Raw genomic sequence first — 15,335 nt, 5'->3', positions numbered from 1 at the left:
AAGGTAACCAAATCATCCTGATCCAGACCAAGCAACCCTCAACAGAAACTGCCAGACTCTGCTCCAAAGAACTATTCAAAATGAGAAGAGTGTTTCATCACCCTGGACTGTCTGTGCCTCACACCAGAGCTAAACAAGTGTTGCAAGGAGGTAACTTCCACAGTGGCTAAATAGGTCAGGCATTTTCCGAAAGATTTTTCAACCAACAGTAAAATATGTCTTCAAAACTTTCAGCATTCAGTAAACTCAAACTACTCCATCACATCTTAGCAACATGGGTTGCTGCCAACATGTCAGATTATGCTCTGATCTTTCCCCCAGCTTTCTACAGAACACTGAGCAACATTCAAAGTTTGACTCGATGGTTTTACCACCTACAGCCACCACACCTAATGATTGACAAATTATTTATACAGATGTTACAGCCAGTCACTTTGGGTCTTTAGCACATGTGATCTTGTAAGTTTGCAGTAAGACTTGTTTCTGTGAGATGATGGGCATTCCTGGGAAGCAGCTGGAAACTGTGACATGAACTGCAGGAACTAAAGGTCTTCACAAAGTTCTGGTCTCTGTCTGGAACTGCACTTTGTAGGCCTTATGCTCTCTAGCATAAACACATAACATGTGTGTATTATGCATCTGTATGAATCCTACCAAAATAAATACCAGGGAGAAGATTACGGGATAATAAACAAACAGTTAAGCAAAAACAAACCACAAGACTGAAATGGTAAACACCAAACATCCCATTGGAAGCTGCAGGCTCATTTTATATCCCCAACCCAAGGTTGTTCTTTAATGTAAGGCCTCCTATGGAAGTTCTCAGAATACTCAGAATAAATTTCACCGGCAGTCCTTTACTTTTATTAGAATCTGCCCCCCAGAAGGCACAATGGTGGAAGTGCATTATGACATTTTCCCTTCCTTTCCTTTATGCTTCAGTTCTCAGCCATAATTAGAAGTGAGCTATTTAATGAGATACAAAAATAGTTGATCAGAATTGGTGATTTCCTAAGCTCAAGGTGGTAGATGCAGTACAAATACTTTACACAGCACTTGCTTTACAAAAAAAAATACAAAGAGGAAAATATTTTGACCTATCTTGAAAGAGCTCAGCAATTTAAGGTGTTTGATTATTCATTTATAAAATATGTTTTCATCTCTTATGCAAGCTATGCAAAGTGCTTGTGAAGGATTTGGACATTACAAAACTATAAATCTCAGCCTTTTCTTGTAATCCTTACATTTGATTCACTGTACGGTATTTTACTAATCCTGAAGCTTTTTATTGCTTCTTACCATTTCCACAGCAGAACCAGCATTCTTGTTCTTCCAACTGTGTGTTTTTTGCAGAGAATTATACTTTTCATTCCATGAACTGGATAAACTTCCCTCTGTTGTGAAGCAAGTACATCATTAATGTACATATATGTATGTGTATGTTTTAACATAACCACTGTCCAAAACCAAGTATAACATCACCAACTTCTGAAATATTTACTTGCAACATCTTTGAATTCAGTAACAAAAAATTTTAAATTTCAGTATTTTTATTAAATAGTTCTTAACATTAATTTAAAAAAAAAAAAAAGGAGATTTTCACTACAACAAGAATGATAAACAAGTACGTTTTACTTTTGACAAGGTTTAGGTTTCTTGAAACCTCCTTTGCTGGAATCAATTACTTCCACAGTCAGGTCAACACAAATCAACAGTTGAACTGTGGCTGTAACTGAAACCTTGGCAAAGCAAAGCTCTATAAGACACAGACACCTTCTAGTTCTAGAAAATTATTAAGTGGGTGTACACCAACAAGTAAGTAAGATTTTATTGCAACAAATCTGCATTAGTTACAACATAAGACCATACCCTCTTATTTGTCTAACAAAAGCCCTGTAATACATAAAGAAGCTTTAATTACTGGGCATATTAGAAGTATTCAAAATATGTATGAACGTTCATGAAGACAATTTCAAAGAAAAAAATATAAGTAGCAGGTTTTTGATTTAGCCCACAACTTGCTGACAGAGAACACCATAAAATTGTGAAATGCCTTCCTAATGTAAATTTTGTCACATGTACAGGTCTCACTAAGAATCCTTCCTGTATCTCATCCTCAAGAGATGAAAGATTACCCCAATCTTCTCATCAAACTTGATGCCTAGGCAGTACTTTTGAAGAAAAAACATTTCAGGAACTTCACTCAGAAGAGCAGTGTCTAAATACACCACAATATATGTAGTTTCAACTGCCAAGGATTATTATTCTACAGAACTACAAATACCTACAATAAACCAAATCATATTTCAACAAAAAAGCCTGTGATTTTCTTGAATTTTCTGAAGCCAGAAACTAAATAAATAGATAAAAAATATCTATAGAATTTAGATATTAAATTTCTAATAATAGAAATAAATACCTGAAAAGAGCATGTAAATTTCTTACCTTTCAAGCTCACAAGTGCTTTTGCTGAAGAACCTGCAATATAGCAAAAGGTTCACATAAATCACAAGCTATTTCAAACCATACAACCTATGCAGAGCCTACTAATTCTTAATTTTCAGGCAGAAAGTGGAATTTAATATTAAAATCTTTCACTGCTGAATGAACGAACCCAGCACATACTCCATGGAACTGAGCATAGAATTACACATTTATTACCAATAAATCTTGAAAGCATATTCACATTTTGGTTTTTCCTTTTAGTTTAATGCCTACAAAACAACTTTAGACGTTAAACACTTGGGTTTAACACAGCAAATTCTCAACAGGCTTTATGTCCAAACTACATCCTCTCATGTGGCTGCTTGTTTGATGCAGTTGCAAATGTATTTTACAACTGACAAGAAAACTAATAAACACCTCTTCTTTATTTTTCTTTTTTCCTCCCACCATTTCAAAACTCTTCAGTGCCCAAGATTTCCAGGAAAGGAGTAGTTTATGCTCAAAAGGAAGAAGATGGATAGCTAGTTGCCCCCTGGTGGTCCCTCTTCATTTAGAAAGGCAGCAGATTCAGATCTCAAATGCAGACAGGATTGTTACTTTGTTAAACTGTTCAAACAGTGTAATAAAAACAAAAATTTCACTGCTCCCCTTCCACTGCATCTGTAGAACCTCTGCAGTGCTCCTGGGCCAGGAAAAACAAAACTAGGCCTGACTGCAATGGGCCCACATGCTCGAGAATTTTCAAATGTGTCTCTAAGAATGAGCTGTTTGAAGAAATTGCATTAGCATAGGGCAAGGTATTTCTGCATTACAATGTGTCCCCAGATTCATGCTTTTCTCTCAAATCAACTTGATCTTTCCAGTTATGTTCCTGTGTGACAACCACTTTTCCCTCTCACTTTCTCAGCTCTCTCCTTCATCTCCTCTTTGCAACTGCTGCTTCAAGAACTTTCTGACTCCAAAGATCCAGAAATTCCTTGCAGCTGCTATTTATCTAGCTCCTTACCTCACGAACTTCACAGTGCCAGAGATACTTGCCTCTCAGAGAATACATTCCAGGGAGTCTCACAGAGCCAAAATAATTATTGTGCCTTTCCAAGGAACTGAGCATTTTGGATTAGGCTGGGCCATTGGAGAGAATACAGGTGCAGCAAAAAAAAACCCTAATCCCTTATGTTTTCAACATAGTTTTTTGTTTGCTGCCATCTTATTATGCCATCTGTTAAAAAACAAAATTTAAAATTTCAATAAAAAAAAAAGAAAGGAAAAGGAAACAAAGTTTCTTTTCCCCAAAAAGCTTAAAAAAAGTTTAAGATATGAAACAGGTCTAGCTTTGATTCAGTGGGGGTTTAGAGACCACCCCAGTATCTCCCAAGCTATTCAAATCCAGAACAGCAACCACATCTGGGATTACATGTCAAAACCATGCTGACACAGCTGGGCTGTACTGTCACACCTCTTGCACATTTCTTTTCTGACGCATCACCTTTGTTGTGTTGGAGATCTATCAGTGACTGGTACAGGAACATGATTCTGCAATGATCTGAGTCACAGGGAATTCAGCTCTTGAAACTAAGCTATATGTTCAAGGTATCACAATTTTTTTTAACATTTTATGCTAAAAAATCCAATACTACACATCGTGTTTGCATAAATACACAAGTAGTCTGTTATCAACCAGCAGCTAATAAACAACTGTGAAATAAACAGCTTTGAAAGGTAACATTAAGAACAGTGAAGAAGTATTGTGTCCCAAAATTACATAAGGGATGGTGGGAAATGTGTGCAGGAGTAAGTACACACAGTTTAACAACATGTCATTGGGGATGGAGACACGGGAGCAGGGTCATCAGGACTGTCAAATGGAGGAGATGCTGCCTTTGCAGAACGGATCACTAGTCTGAGAGATCTCAGGCACTTCATCTGAACATACAGGCATTTTCCTTTTTTTTCCTCAATATCTTGTTGATATGAATCAAGTTCAATCAATCCAGTCCAGGGTGAGTATGAAAACTGTTAACAAGGGAAAAGAAGCACTCAGCAAGAGGCAGCAAAGCTTTATCAGGGGCAGTGTCAATCTCAAAGCTGAAGTGCCTGAGATGCTTTGCTAACCATGGGATGCTTCACCTGTGAGGGGGATGATGGGCCAGCAGAAGGTTACTGTGCTACTTCCTAGCTTTACAAGAATAGCACTCCAAAACAGCATTAGTTGCCAAGGAGTTTTCCACACGGGATAGTTAAGCTTCCATAAATGCATGTTAGAATAGGGCTGCTCATTTGCTTTCACTTGACCCGTAATTAGTGGATCCAGGGCATCTTTCTTTAGGAATACAAGTGTTCAAAAAAATATTCCTGATCTATGGAAGTTCAAAAGTTAAACTAAACTATTCTACTGTAACAAAGTGCAGAAAATTAACACCAACACTTCTGTAGCTTAAAGCTTTAGAATACATGTAGGATACCAAAATGACAATGAAGATGTCCATAAGCTTCAGTTTACCTTCAAGGTAAACAATATGACACAACATGGCTTTTCTTGTCAAGTTCTTCTGCTGATTTTAGGGGCTACCTGCAGCAACACCAAACTCCAAGGAACATGGTACATGTCCCCACTTTTTCCATTTAGTTGGGCAGTACTGTCAATACTACCAGGGCCACAAAACCAGAAACTAGGATGATTATCTAAGCAATACTGTGTTACAATAAAATCCAACCAACATTTAATGCAGATAGAAGCATTTTAACAACTATAAAAACCGCCAAGTGATGCAGGACAAATTAAGTTTATTAAAACGATATAAAACTTTATTTACAATAATGACTAAATTTATAATATACTAGCCTCACACTAAATGCCAGTAATCTTGTATACTCCTGTTCTGAATAACAAATATATAATCACAGGCAGTCTTTTTAACTTGCATCTTAATTATAAACAGAGATTAAAGTAGAATACACACACTTGAATGTAAATATCTATTATGACAATGACACAGACTTCATTTCCAGAAACACTTAAAAAACAAATGGGTGGAAAGCAAGAAATAAGACCTGTGAATCATACAGGTTATTACAACCAAAATCTACTTCCAGCTCCTCCAGGTTCAGAGGATCTCTAAGGTGAGATCCTCTGAACCTCTTTTTTTACTCTCAGTATTTCCTTAATACTGAGAGTAAAAAAACCCTTAAGCTAGGGAGGAAGCACAGGCAGCTCAGCACAGCAGTGGCTCAGGAATTTGAAGGCCTGCTTTCAGGAGGATACACTGCTCCAGTGCAAACTGAAAATTACCTTAGCTTTATCTTACTATCCTACTGAGTATGCTCTGCATATGTTGTTTACTAAATTAATTACCTGAACACAGTGCTCACACTTGACTAAGTCTGTAAAATTAGGAAAAGATTCAGCAGAGATCTGAGTGATAAATGAGACATGCCTTATTTAAGAAAGTTAAGGCACCCCAATCTTGCTCTTCCCAAAGAAGGTTATGATCTGCACTGATCCAGAATATCTACAAAGGAAGATAATTCAGATGGATAAGTAGCTCTGCAGCTTTTTTTTCTTTTTTTTTTTTAAGGAAAGGCATAACTAGACCTATTTTGTGAAAGATTACATTGGATAATTCATTAGCAATGAATGCAAAGTTTAGCAAATTTTATGTAACTATACCAGGAGCTCCTTGTAACTAAAAATCTTAAAGCGAGTTCAATACATTTTTAAAGAGAGAACTTTAGCTAAAAAGGAAGCTTGAAACTGATGCACAGAAACTCCAAACAAGTATACCAGCAAGTTTAATGAAGAATCTAAGATGATTATAATGGCCTTTCCTAGCTCTGAAAAAACCCCCCAATGATTCCATAAAATATGTGCACCACAGATGTGCAATAAAAATAACTGTTCTAGATTTTGAGGTATTAAATAGTATCATAACAGGAAGCTCATCAGTAACTAAGAGTCAGGAATAAGTGTATTTATGCGTCTTGTAACACTTGCAAGAAATGTTTTTCAGGAAGTCCAGATAAAACTAAATTGACAAAAAGTCACCAAGGTTAAAATCACCCCAGGTCTGCCAAGCCTGGCATGACAACTGCACTGATGTTTTCATGTCTGGATGGCTTAGAAACCCACAGGCTGCAGTGGTGGCCAGCGTGGGTCCCTACACTTGGACAGCTCCTCCAGTCCTGAACTGCTTCTCCCTCTGAGCACACAGTCCCCAGGAATCCTTCCTCCAGCCCCAACCTCCTGCTCCCAGCTCAGGGGAGGACACACAGAGCATTGCAATAAAGAGAACTTAAAAAAAACCTCCTCTATCTGCTCTAGGGGCCATATGAACTCTCTGAAAAGTATTTCAGATGTGGAGATAGGCTTTGAGGCATGGGAGAATAGTGCAAAAGCTTTCACCCTTTTCAAAAACAAAAGACAGGTTTAAAACCAAGCACCTACTGCCTCATTTGAAAGCACTACAACTGAACAAAAGAGTTTGACCACAATTCAATATGGGCAGCTGTGAATGCCCTGATGAACATTCTCAATACTAAGATGAAGCAAAGCAGTTGAAATGTGGCTTCTCAACTGCCGATTTGAAAATCTAAACAGGAACACACACAAGCATATTATGTTTGTGAAAGTGTTCTCAGTTCAATAATGAATTTATAACAGCTGATAATTTTGAAAATAAATGTTACAAGTAACCACAGGGATGTTCTATAGCTACTGATTTCACTAATGTGTGGGCACAAAGGGGCATATCTAAATCAATACAGAAAATTCTAGGATCCAGATCAGCAATTATATGATGTAAAGCCTTTAGTCTCCAGATCATTACACTATTTTGTCTAAATTTGCACAGGTGAGCAGTTATTTTAATACTGGTTGCATGACTACCTCAAAAAACTATGTAATTAATCTGCACTGCTGGCTCTAAAAATGGTGTGACAGAAGAAACTCATGGAGAAGAAGGGCAAAACATGAGCCTTTATTATAGACTGAGTCATTAATCCTTCAAGAGATCATTCATCTACACAAGCACGGCACAAGTTGTTTCAGCAGAGGAAGCATCTCATCTCAAACAATTGGCCACTGCAAGGAAAGCTTATTCAGGAGAACTCTGAAAGTAAAAAAACACATATCATAGGGAAAAGTGGCTTTGGGGAGTTTTTAAAGCTTCTCTCAAACTTTGGGCTCATTGAAGAGGTAAATAAATAGATAAATAAATAAACACTAACTTATCACTTCAAGCATGAGTCAGTATTTTCCTTGTGTTATAAGCCCACTAATAAATTGACATATGTATATTTCCAAATCCTAATTTAACTACTGGATGGAAGTAGGTTTTCCAGCCATGTGAACCCTTCTACAGGACTTTTGTAGACAATAACCACAATAACAAAGCCCTCTTTTTGAAACTGTGTTCTCATAATGGACAATATACTGACACCACAGTAACATACAATTTTAAAGGTAGGCAGCACAAATAATCCCAAAAATTATTAGTTGTGAGTACTGAATAGCAGCCAAGAAGCTAACCCTGAGCCTTCTCCCAAATACTGCAATCTCACAGAGTTCTGCTGATTTTTTGTCTCCAACATCCAGGCCACAGCAGTGCTGGGCTCGCAGTCCCTTGGGGCTGGAAAACTGAAGTGCCAGAGGTGTGCCACAACCTCCTGCAGCTGTCTAGGAAACCAGCAGAGCAGAGGAACCATGAGTTACAGCAAACAAAAAAAGCTGTGCTGGGGGTAAAGATAACAATTTCTGCTTGAAGTGCTGCCCTTATGCTGCAGCCTCCCCCCATATGATAAAAACCCATACAGAAAGATTCTTACCTCCCTTCCCTTCTGCTTGTCCTAAAACACAAGTCTCTAACCATTTCTGCCCCTATGAACTGTAACAACCATGTCTATCAATACATGGTATCTGGCATAACACCGACTTGGAATTTGTATCGTAAAAGTTGAACCCTGACACCCATCACCCCTGGAGTCTGCCTTCTTTCTCTGATTCACCTGTTGGAGTTTGCCCAGGACACAGCAGCACAGGAACACTGCACTCCGGTGCTTCACTGCTGGCAATGGCCCTGTGCCCCTGATCCCTGAGTTACCACCCTCCTGGTAGGAATGGCAACTCACTCTCCCTTTTACAGTGCAAGTCCCAGCATCCTCCTCCCTCAGACCAGCTTGTGCCAAAGGACCCACCAAGAAGTGCCTTTGCCTGTGCTGTTCTCAGCAGAGCTCTGCCTCCAGTGGGACCAGGACAATCTTTAGTCACATCTGCACGTGCTGCCTGTTTTAGCAGAGCCTCACCTCAGCAGAAAGTTCACTTCACATCAGAGCCTCCCCTCAGCTTCACTGCACAAGCTTTAGAACCACGCAACCCACAAATCAGATTGCCATTACCAGTAGCAGGAGACAGGGCAGCATTATGTATGCTCCAATACAATCCACTGTTTCCCTCTTCTGAGACACAGAGAAAAAGCCATCTGGTCTGCAGCACCAAGGCTGCCCACCATTTACCTCCACTGCAAAGTTACCAGGAGATAAGAACAAGGAAAAAAAGGCATTGACTAAAATTAGTCACTCATTGGGCACCAACCCAACAGCCTGCAGAAACAATTTTTTTGTCTTCAAAATATAAATCAAATTATTAGTATTTGAAGTATTTCTGCGATTGGGACTTTTAATATTCTAGACTTTTTCAGCTAGAGGATTTGTTCTTTCTTCAACTGCATCCCAAATTACTATATGGCTCTCCCCTGGCAGCACAGGAAAGGCCTCAAACTACAAGAAATGAATGTAAAATTATGCATCATTTCAGGCTGTCAGCATGAACCCTCTTACTGTTTTATATGGACAGAATAGCAGCTTTAGTGAAGAACAGAATAGTAACTTTAGGAGACAAAACAAGCACATATCATGAGACACAACTGTGTGCATTACATTCATCTCACTCCTGGGTTAAGGAACAGTCACTGCCCAGCTGCATTACAGAACCTGCCAGAGGGCCAGTAGGTGCTATTAGAATACTCTGGGACAAATTCCACTTCATCCAATCTGAATGTAAAACTGTGTGGTTCTTAATATACAGCAAAATGTCAGTTTTCTTGTCAGCAAGTACACTGTGTTTACCTATAGTCCTTTTTATGTGAAAACTCAGTTATGGTCTGCTACTTTACTATAAACTGTGTTGGAGAAAATTCACAGGGGTGATGCATAAATCTCAAAGTTTCTTAGTCATGAACTATTCCAACTTTTCTTGGAACTTATTTTTATACCATAAGAATATTCCAAAAGCAACTTTGCAATGCTTACTGTTATTATCCTTTATATATTAAGCTGCAGACTGAGAGCTGCATGAAGTCAGTCTTAAATCAGTCAGGACTAAGTTTACATCTTCATTTTAAGTATAGGAGTAGAAATGAAAGAACTATGTGTGGCAGTAATTAGTGTAATTTGAATACATCCAGGTCACCAAAACTCAACAGAATAGAAATAGAAGCACAAGGCAGCCACTCCTCGAAACTTTCACAGATCTAGCAGTTCAGCAATGCTGCAGAAAACATGAAGCTCCCTGTCTGATGGAAAACACCCCTGACTTGCACCAAACTTAGGTAAATACAAACCATAAGGTCAAGGTCAGCACAGCAGAAGCTTACTGCCTTCACAAACAACCGCAGAATGTCTGCTTCACCTGCCAAGCAGAGACTGTAACACTGACACTTCTGGCAAGGGTCACCAGCATACCCCCATCCTAAGGGAAACTGAGTCACACACTCTACTACGGTGTCTGCTACAGATGAAGTGACAGACCTGTCAAACCTTCCTAATGTCACTGCAGGCCATATAAGAGTGACAGAGCAGAAAAAGTTATTTTTCATACTTCACATTAACTTCTTGAAACATGCAGTGCTTTCTCTGGAAAATGGGCAATGCAGATGGAGGAACAGTAACTTAAACACTGTCCATTCTAGTGAACAGGGAAAGTTCATTTATTAAGCAATAAACCGCTGCTAATTATTAATTACAGTCATGTCAATTGGTCCATGACTTGTATTAATCAGTCTCTAAATGTGGCAGAGCATCCATGACTGAGCTGCAACAAGTTGAGAGTGTCAGCTCTATCCATAATTTATGATGATCCTCCATAAATCTGTTCAGTTAATACAATGACACCGGCCATGTGGGCACATTAACCAATTTTTCTCCTGACAGTTGCTGGAGCCATAACAAAGACCCACACTGAGCAGCCAGAAACAAGATTTCCACTCCAAGTCACCTTTCTCTGAGAGTATTTGGATATCATAAGAGTTGGTATCTTGATGAACTTGCATGGTACTAAACAAAAAAACGTCACCAAAAGATGTCTGCCCCATTCTGTGCACATCTATTGAAACTGGTAAATGCCCTAGTTTTGGCTTGGCAGGAGTTCATCGTTTGTAAGAGGGCATATCAAGATGGCCTCTAGACATGTTTTACATTGAATAAGCTTCTCTTCTGTAACACTCAAGTACCTTGTGCATTAATCCACATATATCAGCAATATGTCTGATTTTTAGCTACACTTAGTTTTTATCGAATCCTTGTGTTCATTGAAAACAACACCCACACAATCCCTATGGAGATCACAGCATCAGTGAGGTTAAAAGACACCTCTGAGACCATCGAGTCCAGCTTTTAACCAAACACCACCATCATGTCAACTAGACCACAGGACTAATTGCCACATCTAGTCTTTCCTTAAACACTTCCAGGCACAGTGACTCCACCACCTCCCTGGGCAGTCCATTCCAATGCTCAATCACCCTTTCAGTGAAGAAATTCCTCCTAATATTAAATCTAAACTTCCTCTGCTGAAGCTTGAGATTATGCCCTCTCGCTTGTTGCCTGGGAGAAGAGACCCATCCCCACCCGGCTATACTCTCCTTTCAGGAGTTGTAGAGAGTCATAAGGTCACTCCTGAGCCCCCTCTTCTCTAGGCTAAACACCCGCAGCCCCCTCAGCTGCTCTTCAAAAGACTCCTGCCCCTTCCCCAGCTCCATTCCCTTTCTCTGGACTCTCTCCAGCACCTCAATGTCCTTCTAGCAGTGAGGGGCCCAGAACTCGAGGTGCAGATATCCAGAACGGTATGCATGAAAACACATGTTTACATGCTGTCTTCCTGTACAGCCAGGTTTCTGCTGCTGACACACAACACAGAGTCTCTGAGTTCTTCCCTGAGCATTCATCAGTGCCCCCCAGACACGGTGTGTACACGCCCTGACCCCCCAGCCAAGCGGAGCTGCTCGCACCGTGCACGGTACGGGCTACGAATACACGAGCCCTCCTTGCCCCCATGGGCGAAAGCCAGGTCCGGAGCGCCGTGCAGCTCCCCCCTTCCCCAGGACAGGACGCTCCTTCCCCCGCACTGCCCCGACCCCCGCGGGCAGGGCGGGCTGTCACCGCGTCCCGCCCGGCTCCCGCTTCCCGCCCCGCCCGCCCGGCAGGTGCCGCCCGGGAGGGGCGGGCGGGGGGCCCAGTCCCGACACCCCCGAGGGCAGCGGGGGTCGCACCCTCGGGACGGAGCTCCCCGCCCGCCGCTCGGGCCGGGGCCTCGCCCGGGAGGGGCGACGGCGGCGGGGGGGTGGGGGGGGGCCGGGCCGGCCCGGTTGCCAGGGAGGAGGCTCGGGCTCCGGCCCCGCACAGCGCTCGCGGCGGGAGGGAGCGAGCGAAGAAAGCAGGCAAGCGGGCGGCGGGGCGCGGCGCGGGTGTCCCGCCGGGACGAGGGGGCGGCGGGAGCGGGGGCACCGGTCCCTACTCACTCTCGTCAGGCAGCTGATCCAGCTCCGCCATCTTGAACGAGCCGCGCCGCTTTTTCAAAGGCTGCCTGGCGCGGGGCATTCTGGGGGAGGAGACGGGGCCGGGCGCGCGGCGGGCGCGCGCGCGGGGCGTGGCCTCCGCCAGCGGGCCGTGAGGGGACGGGCGGCAGGGCCCGCGCGCCGCTCCCGGGGACGGGAACCGGGCTCGGCAGGGAGGAAAGGGAATAGCGCTGTCCCGGAACCTGGCGGGACCACACAACCATACTTAAGGAGTCGGAGTGGACGTTATACTGTTTCCAATCTAGTTGCAACTCCCTGCCACTGGCCAGGGCACCTTCCACTAGACCAGGTCGCTCAGAGACCCATCCAAGCTGGCTTTGAACATCTCCAGGGATGGGCTGCTCTGGGCTCACCACCCTGGCAGTAGACTTTGTTCCTAATATCTAATCTAATTTTCCCCTCTTTCAGTTTGTACCCATTACTCCATGTCCTATCGCTACTCCAGTTCCTGACAGCGTCCCTCTCTGGCTTCCCTATAGCTCCCCTTCAGATATTGGAAGGTTGCCATGAGATCTTCACACAAACTTCTCCAGGCCTGAAGAGCCCCAACTTTCTCAGTCTCTTGTCATAGGGTAGGTGCTCCAGTCCTCTTATCACTGCCATGGTCTGCCTCTGGACTTGTTCAAACAGTTCCCTGTCCTTCTCATGATGTGGGATGAGGGGGAATCGGTGATTCGCAGTTCAGGATGGGGGGCAAGGGGTGTTGGCTGCCACAAAGGGTCACCCCAAAGTAGCTGTGCTAGCTTTGAGTCTTTAAACAATCCTATTATATTATATCCATCCTCCTTCACTGGGAAATAACTTTCTGCTAAACTCTGCCTATTCTCCTTGTTGTTGCTTTTCATAAATGACTGCAGAGTTGAGGCACCAGGAGGAGTAAGGGAATACAACAATCCCAGGACAGCCAGCCCTGGCCCTGCTGTCACGGTTGTGGCACTCCTCCCGAGAGGCAGCTGAAATGCTCACTGAGCCCAGGGCCTGAAGGTCAAGGTCTCACTTGCTCTCACCCAGTGCCAGGGGAAGCCAACAAACTCCACAGTGGGTGGCTGTTGCCTAGCAAGGTCCTTGTCTTGCCCTGCCCTCTACCATCTCACCCTTGAAAGCTTTCTTCAAGAAGCAGCAGTGGGGTTTTTTTTCTGTGTAGTTTTCTTAGATCTCTGCACCACAGTGAATTTTAAAGCTTTTGCATCAAGAAATAAAAGCATGGAGATACCATTGTGAACCACAAGCACGTTAATTGCTCATGGACCAGACTCCTTACATAGGTTTGGCTTTGATAAGTATCTACTGTTATTATACCAACCAATATTCCTTTTTTTAATATATAAAAATGCAAATTTATCCTCAAAATAAATAAACAGTATATCTTAGTCAAAGCTAAGTCTGTCATATGTTAAGCATATTGCCAAAAGCACAGTGGTGTAATGCAAAATGGATGCTATGCCTGGTTGTAGGCAGCTCTTTGAAATCATCTAGGTGAAACCAAAGATTCTACAAAATACAGAAAATGTGTATCTTGGGACATGGAATAGAATTTGTGTTCTTAATTTGCTAATGAACTCAGATAATTAGCCACTATAGCAGGTTGAGAGGGGCAGGATATAGGTCATGTTATTAAACAACTTTAATACATAAATAAATAAAATCAATGCTGCCCTTGTGCTCAAGGGGAAAAAAAGGCAGTTTTTAAGTGAAGAATCAGAGTGAAATGCTTTAGAAATTCCCCCCAGGCCTTTCTATGTACATTGTAGCAGAGCTAAAAAAAAATAAAAACCCCCCAGAAAATAGAAAATTCAAAGCCTAGCTTGCATTTCCAGCCCCCTTTTCAGGTCATTTTGAAAGGTTGTTTAAACAGCTTTCCCTCCCCTTAGCCCCCAGAGGGCCTAAGACACTTCAGTCAGAGCTTTCCATACTGCACAGCTCCAAAGGAAAGTGCTACAGTAGACCATTGCAAAGCACTGTAGGCACAAAACTAAAGAAACTAGTAACAAAACACGACTAAATAGTAATCTCTGCTGTTCCAAACACTGACACCCTCCCCCCCCGCCAAAAACATTAAATACTGCATGATTTTCCATTTTTAATAAAACACCTCCACCACCCAAAATGCCAGACATGGACCAGACCTTCCAGGCTCAATTAAACAACCTGTTAATGACATCAATATTTCTCTGTATTTCATCTGTGCTCCCCTTGTTCCAAGGCCTGTATGCTCAGCTAGGACTGGCGACACTGAGACTTGCACAGTTGGCAGAAGACACTGATCACCATCAAGGTTTTTGCTGCTGTGCTTTGTAAACCTTGTCATTGGGTCTGGCTGCAATGAAAGCAGCATTGCCCAGAGCCACCCCAATGCAACAGATTTCCCTGAGCAAGGGCTTTGCAAAGGAGGGATGAAAAAGTGTTCTACAACACAACCACAGTCCTCAAGAGTGTGAATTTCTACAAGGGAAAGAGGAAAAAAGAATCAAAAAAACACAGTGCCTTTCAGGGAGTCTTTGTAGACTACAACAAAACTAGATGAAAAAGGTAAGAGATTTTCCCCCTCCCCAAAGTCTCCTGCCTATCATCTCACAAATTAACAGGTGTGAAGGTAGAATTCAGCTCCCAACAGCATGATGATGATTATTCCTTCATTTCACTCCAACAGCTGCACTTGGAAAATATTTAACAGAAGCCATTACCATTCGCTATGTTGAGAGGGTAACAATCAACACTGTATTATGATTCCTGGATAAAGGACCTTTTACATCTTGGCCTTTAATGAATGCTGAAGTATCTCCATGTTCTGGTTTTTCGTTTGTCCTGTGCTCGCTGTTTCCAAGTCACACAAACGCCACCCCGATTGACAAAGCCCCAGCCAGGGCCATTTGTCAGCGTGCACAGGAACACACAATGTTTTCATCAGTGCATCCTTTTACCATTCTGGCAAATCTGCAGTTTGCACTTGGGTGACGTGGAAATGACACAACTCTTCCAACAGACAGGCAGGGTGACTGAAAACATCCGCGCTCGATGCCAACAACCTGCCTTACGTGCTGCTGA

General features: G+C 42.3%; 1 protein-coding gene and 1 long non-coding RNA gene across 2 annotated transcripts in view; one reads left to right on the top strand and one right to left on the bottom strand.

The window, feature by feature from the left end:
- LIN9 (lin-9 DREAM MuvB core complex component) overlaps nt 1-12,312 on the bottom strand; it is a 49,393-nt gene extending 37,081 nt beyond the window's left edge. The window contains exons 1-3 of the mRNA XM_015622913.2: nt 12,234-12,312; nt 2,446-2,478; nt 1,300-1,394 (exon numbers count right to left, since the gene is read on the bottom strand). Of these exons, the coding sequence (XP_015478399.1) occupies nt 1,300-1,394; nt 2,446-2,478; nt 12,234-12,312 (207 nt within the window). The remainder of the gene's footprint in view (nt 1-1,299; nt 1,395-2,445; nt 2,479-12,233) is intronic.
- An 84-nt stretch (nt 12,313-12,396) lies between these two features.
- Nucleotides 12,397-15,272, top strand: LOC107202248. Its single transcript, XR_001520597.2, has 4 exons — nt 12,397-12,579; nt 12,699-12,862; nt 13,148-14,819; nt 14,941-15,272. It is a non-coding gene; the product is annotated as an uncharacterized LOC107202248 (long non-coding RNA).
- Nucleotides 15,273-15,335: the final 63 nt, after the last annotated feature.

The sequence above is a fragment of the Parus major genome, chromosome 3 (genome assembly GCF_001522545.3).
Source record: "Parus major isolate Abel chromosome 3, Parus_major1.1, whole genome shotgun sequence".
NCBI lineage: Eukaryota > Metazoa > Chordata > Aves > Passeriformes > Paridae > Parus > Parus major.
The sequence above is the reverse complement of the archived record's forward strand: the minus strand, read 5'-3'. Positions and strand labels throughout refer to the sequence as shown.